Below are 5846 nucleotides of genomic sequence, written 5' to 3' on the forward strand. Positions count from 1 at the left end.
TGTGGTTGAGAATGAGATCCTAGAGTTTTCACAACTCAAGTGGGTTTTCATTTTATACTTAGCCTATATATATATATATATATATATTGTTAGGTCCTTTTTTGGTTATATTAGTCTTTTGTATTGGTGATTATGTAATGGGCCGTTTTGTTTACTTTGTATATTTTAGACCCAAGAGAAAAAATGTAAAGAAGCCCATTGGGCATTTGATATATCCTAATTCTCATGCATGCTTCCTATTTATAGGAAGCATGCCATGAGAAGTAAGAAGGTTGTTGATATTCAAATAGAAAAACCTTTTGTTATAACTCTCTTTTTCTCTCGACTCTCTCTCTCCTTCTCTCAAATCATCGAAAATAACATCTTAAGATCCGAGACCGCTTAGGTGGCTTAGTGTGATTTCCACTAACACTAAGCTCGGTTGATCCAAGACTATTGTTAGATCCACCCACGTTGGGACCTACATATAGATATATAAGGAACACAAAAATGTTTGCGGGTCAACTCAACCCAACCCGGTTTGTTTTGAGTGCACACTCGCCCAACCGAGCCTGCCGTGCGCATGGATCGGTTTTGAACTCAAACCGAACCTGTTTCATTTTTCGGTTTTCATAATGTGGGTTCAGTTCCCTATTTTTTTTTTTTTTTTTTTTTCAGTTTTACATTTGAACTTATTATGGGCTGAAAAACTATTGGGTCACACCTAATTATTTTTAATTATTAATTGTTTGGTTATAACATATTTGGACCTATATTTAGTGGATCACACCATTAACTTTTTAAAATTACTTAAAATCAGTTTTTCGATTCGGTGCAATAATTTCAATTATTGGTAGGTAAGACCGAAACCAAAACAAAAAAACAATGTTTTAGAAAAAAAATACAGCCAAACCGACAGTTTAAAAGTACGGTTATTTCAATTCAGTTACGTTTGTTTTGATTACAGTTCAGTTATTTCGGTCCCATGCGCACCCTAACCTTTACTTTCCACCTCGCTCATGATTAGGGTTGTGCACGGTTCGGTTTGGGTTGGTTTTGGGCTAAAACTAAACCGAAACTTTGGTTTTTGGATTTTTGAAACCGTCTTTCGGGTTTTGCCATTTAAGCTTGAAAATTGAAGACTGAAAAAAAAAGATTGACCCAAAATATTGAATTTAGTTATAAGTCTTTTCATTAATTAATAACTAAATAATTATTATACATTTAGGTAAAAATATTTGAGATACATATTTTGTTAAAATTCTTATAAATTACTCAAAATAAAAAATAAAAAATAAATAAAAATCTAGAAATTCGATCGGTCTAATAAGACCAACCTCTCTTTCCCTTCCTTTGCAGGCTTCATAAGCATAGATTGTGGGATAGCCAGAGGCTCAAACTACAGTGATAGAAGAACAGATATACACTACGTATCCGATGCTGACTTCATAGACAGCGGCGAAAGCCACACCATATCACCTGCATACGTACCACCAGACCCACAGCTTACCAACCTCACAAGTTTTCCTGAAAACAACAGAAACTGTTACACCCTTAGACCAACCGAAGGAAAGGGCTACAAGTATCTAATCAGGGCAAGGTTCATGTATGGGAACTATGACTTCAAAAGCCGCCTTCCAGAATTCGATGTCTATCTTGGACCCGACTACTGGGATACAGTGAAAATCAATTCATTAACTACGCCCGTTAACATGGAGATCTTACATATGTTGTCATCAGATTACATTCATGTTTGTCTTCTAAATACAGGCCGTGGAACACCTTTCATATCAGCCTTAGAACTACGGCTTCTGGGCAGCGATATGTATAACCAAACTGATCTCGGATCATTATATCTTTTCAGATATGCAGATTTTGGAGCTACATCTGTAAATATCAGGTAAGCCTTTTACATTGTTTTATCAACAAACTTCATGTCTTCATCCGATCGAGGGTGTGCAAGAATCCTACATTTTACAAATAAATTACGTTACATGTTCGAACATTACAAATTATAATAATCGTATATTCAATAATCCATCTAACTATGTAAAAGTTTTTGTTTTATCACAACAGAGTGCTAACTCTATAAACTTATCTATATGAAAAAGGTATTAATTTCACTTTTATTGATTCTCAAACATAGGTTTAAACCTGACATGTATGATCGACTATGGAGTCCAAGTAGTTTGCCTAATACTAGATTGTTAAACACCTCGAACACGATTTCTACAGAGCTTTCTAGAAACACTCGCCCGCCATCGAGGGTCATGAGTACTGCCATCACGGCGACATACCTGACAAATACATTAAACATAGTGTGGAATGAACGTAATACTAGCGACAAGTTTTTCGTTTACTTGCACTTTGCTGAACTTGAAACACTGAAAACAAGCGAGAAAAGAGAGTTCAGCATATACCTAAATGGAAATCTCTTTGCTGGACCTTTGTCTCCGGTATATCAAACAGCCACCACAATTTATAGCACAAAACCGGAGATCGTAGCACCTTCATATACACTCACAATAAACAGTACTAAAAATTCCACCCTTCCTCCAATTGTTAACGCTCTCGAGCTTTATACTTTAAAGCAGCTTCCGCAAAAGCAAACATATGATCAAGATGGTAAGTTTAGCACGCAATCTTTCTTTAATTATTTCCATAACTAAGTATGTTCAAATATAAATAACATCTTTGTCTCTTTAATGAATATTAGCTTCTGCCATCTGGAGCATTAAGTCTACTTACAGATTAACGAAAAACTGGCAAGGAGATCCATGTACTCCACAGGAATTTGTTTGGGACGGTCTTAGATGCAGCAGTGATGATAAGGATTCTCTCAGGATTACATTCTTGTATGTCTACAATTTCGTTCGCATATAAAAGAAAAGAAAAAGTTATAATTTCATTGCCGCTTGCAACAATTTACTCACACCTAACTTGAAAACAGGAACCTGTCTACCAGTGGATTAAATGGAGAGATAGATTCTGCAATAGCTAACCTTACAATGATGCAAACCTTGTAAGTGCACAACTGTATACCTGCTATTACAGTTATTACTGTTTTATTATTAGGATTTACAAGCAGATGGCCCGCAGGCCCAAAATAAGTTTCTAGTTTATTTGTTGTATGTATTGAGGCTTATGATCTCTCCATTGTATTTATGATACCATTCTTAACATTGAATGTTTCAGGGATTTGTCCAACAATAACTTAACAGGAACCGTGCCTAACTTTCTATCTGAACTAAACTTCCTGAAGGTCCTGTAAGTTATCTTTTCCTTGAACTAACATTAGAAGTTTTTACCATTTCAAAAGCTAATCTTAAATACTATTTGTTATAGCAATTTAAAAGGAAACAATTTCATTGGACCTGTCCCGGTAGAGATTTTAGCAAAGTTAAAGCAAGGAACATTGTCATTGAGGTTTGGCACTCATTATTTAAACACAATGACTCGATTTAATACCATTCACTACTTTATTATTCATTGTTATTAACACTTAAACCACATTTTCAGTATCGATGATGAGAGTGCAAGTTCTTGTGGCGGGACTACTTGTAAAAATAAGAAAAATAAAAAAATCATTGTTCCCGCAATAGTAATGGTTGTTTTCATCTTTATGACCTTGACTGTGTTCATTGCTATATGGACATTCAAAAAACAAAAAACACGCGGTATGAGAAACACTACGCTTTCATTAAATGTTTTGTAAATGAAGCTTAAATCAAGAACTCACAGGCACAGGACTGCGCATAAAAAAACAACAATACACATACTCAGAGGTACAAAGCATCACAAACAACTTCAATGTTGTTCTTGGGAAAGGAGGATTTGGAACAGTTTACCATGGGCGTATTGGTGATACACAAGTTGCTGTTAAAATGCTCTCCGAAACATCCAACCAGGGAGAAAAGGAATTTCAGGCTGAGGTAACGTCATAACGCGCTTAAAAATGTATGAAAGTCTCATGACAAGCTTAAACTTCTCTCTTGTGTATAGGCCATTCTTCTCATGAGTGTTCATCATAAAAACTTAACTTCGTTTATCGGGTACTGCAATGAAGAGAAGCACAAGGGAATCATCTACGAGTACATGGTTAATGGAAACTTAGAAAAACATCTACTTGGTATTTAATTTAATTTCAATACATCACTTTCAAGTTTAAAGTGAATAAAAACTTTGCAAATATGTAATAGAAAGTTTTGTTTTTATGACTCTCTTGAGTAGATACAAATTCTGGTATCTTGGACTGGGAAAAAAGATTACAAATAGCATGTGATGTAGCACATGGTAAGTTAACAAAATTATTTCAAATTTTATTGCTTCTATGATCATTCAGATTCTTGACCAAATGAGGATCAATTCTTTATCAGGGCTTGAGTACCTGCACCATGGCTGCAAGCCACCAATAGTCCATAGAGATATTAAGAGTACCAACATTTTACTGAATGAAAGATATCAAGCAAAACTAGCAGACTTTGGGTTGTCAAGAGCTTTTCCAACAGAAGTTGCCACTCATATTTCAACAACCATGGCTGGCACTCCTGGTTACCTAGACCCTGAGTGAGTTTTCCTAAATTTATGTATTGATGCGGAGCGGAAGCAAATAAATACACATATAGCTCTGAAGAAATTTGATTAAAAACTGAACTTATAGGGACTTTCTAAATTCCACAAGTTTGCCAATTTCTCTAAATTCCACAACTTATAGCCACATATATAGGACATAATAGTATGAAGGATCTCTAACTTTGACCATGGATTTTTTGTCTAAATGCAAAAACAGTTTTATTGGCAGGTACAATATCATCTCAGACAGGTCAAATGAGAAAAATGATATTTATAGCTTTGGAGTTGTGCTTCTTGAGATAATTACAGGTCAACGAGCAGCAATCGAATATGATAACGATGAATACATACACATAAGTGAATGGGTCAGTTTAAAGCTGCCAGAAGGGAACTTGGCAAACATTGTTGATCCAAGGATGCTAGAGGATTTTGACATCAATTCAGCATGGAAGGCAATAGAAGTGGCAATGGCATGTGTCACAGACACTCCCAGTAGAAGACCAACCATGAACAAAGTGGTATTGGAGTTAAATGATTGTTTGGTGACAGAGAGAGCTCGTAAGGGGACCGAGCCAAGTAGTTTAACTAGACCTGTGTCACTTAATCTAGAGGGTGTATATGATCCAAACCCAAGATAGAGAATTCAAATGCACATTTTGATGTGAAATATCTGATATTTGTATGAACTTAAAAATTGATTCATTTAACTTGTGTTTTGTATTCAGACGTAACCTTTTATGGTTTAACAGCCTTGAAGAGTAAGCCAGAGAACTATCTATGGATTTGATTATAATAGCTTAATTATTTATTTGGAAAAAAGTTGGATCTTAGTGTATGATTTGGAATTATTATGTTTTTTGATTAATTATACATATTTATAGACTTTGACTGCAAAAGTCTGTATATAATAACCCAAAGGACTATTTTTCTAATCGACTACACGCCATTGTATTATTGCATTTATTATTGTTTCTTAACAAAATTAATATTGTGTATTACAACCAGATTGTTCGTTAGATTGGTTAATACGGTTTAGTTTTTGCTTCTCCGATTTTCAGTTGTTTGTTAGATCGTTGAATATTTTTGTAGTGTTTTGATCAAATACAACTGTACAAATAACTAGTGTAATTATTATTACTCTACAACTTTTGAAAGATTCAGTTTGTTTTAAAATAAATGTCTCGCTCTTATTAATTAAAAAATATAGCATTCGTGTTATTTTATAACATGGGCAAGTTTTAATCCTTAATTTTAGATAAAATTACCAAAATAAACAAGCCTGACCAAAATATTTT

At 34.5% G+C, this 5846-nt stretch overlaps 1 protein-coding gene across 1 annotated transcript; it reads left to right on the forward strand.

Annotated features, from left to right (window-relative positions):
- Positions 1-1341: 1341 nt before the first annotated feature.
- On the forward strand, positions 1342-5189 carry LOC143627467 (receptor-like protein kinase At3g21340). Its single transcript, XM_077097280.1, is given in 12 exon segments — positions 1342-1879; positions 2126-2604; positions 2696-2834; positions 2930-3001; positions 3175-3246; positions 3325-3405; positions 3499-3715; positions 3717-3911; positions 3982-4108; positions 4210-4272; positions 4356-4545; positions 4781-5189. Coding segments are annotated over 12 exon segments (2340 nt in total). The 5' UTR covers positions 1342-1583.
- Positions 5190-5846: the final 657 nt, after the last annotated feature.

Source organism: Bidens hawaiensis, unplaced genomic scaffold (assembly GCF_021521415.1).
Source record: "Bidens hawaiensis isolate Kalapana, Puna unplaced genomic scaffold, B.hawaiensis_p1.1 tig00004682_1, whole genome shotgun sequence".
Classification (NCBI taxonomy): domain Eukaryota; kingdom Viridiplantae; phylum Streptophyta; class Magnoliopsida; order Asterales; family Asteraceae; genus Bidens; species Bidens hawaiensis.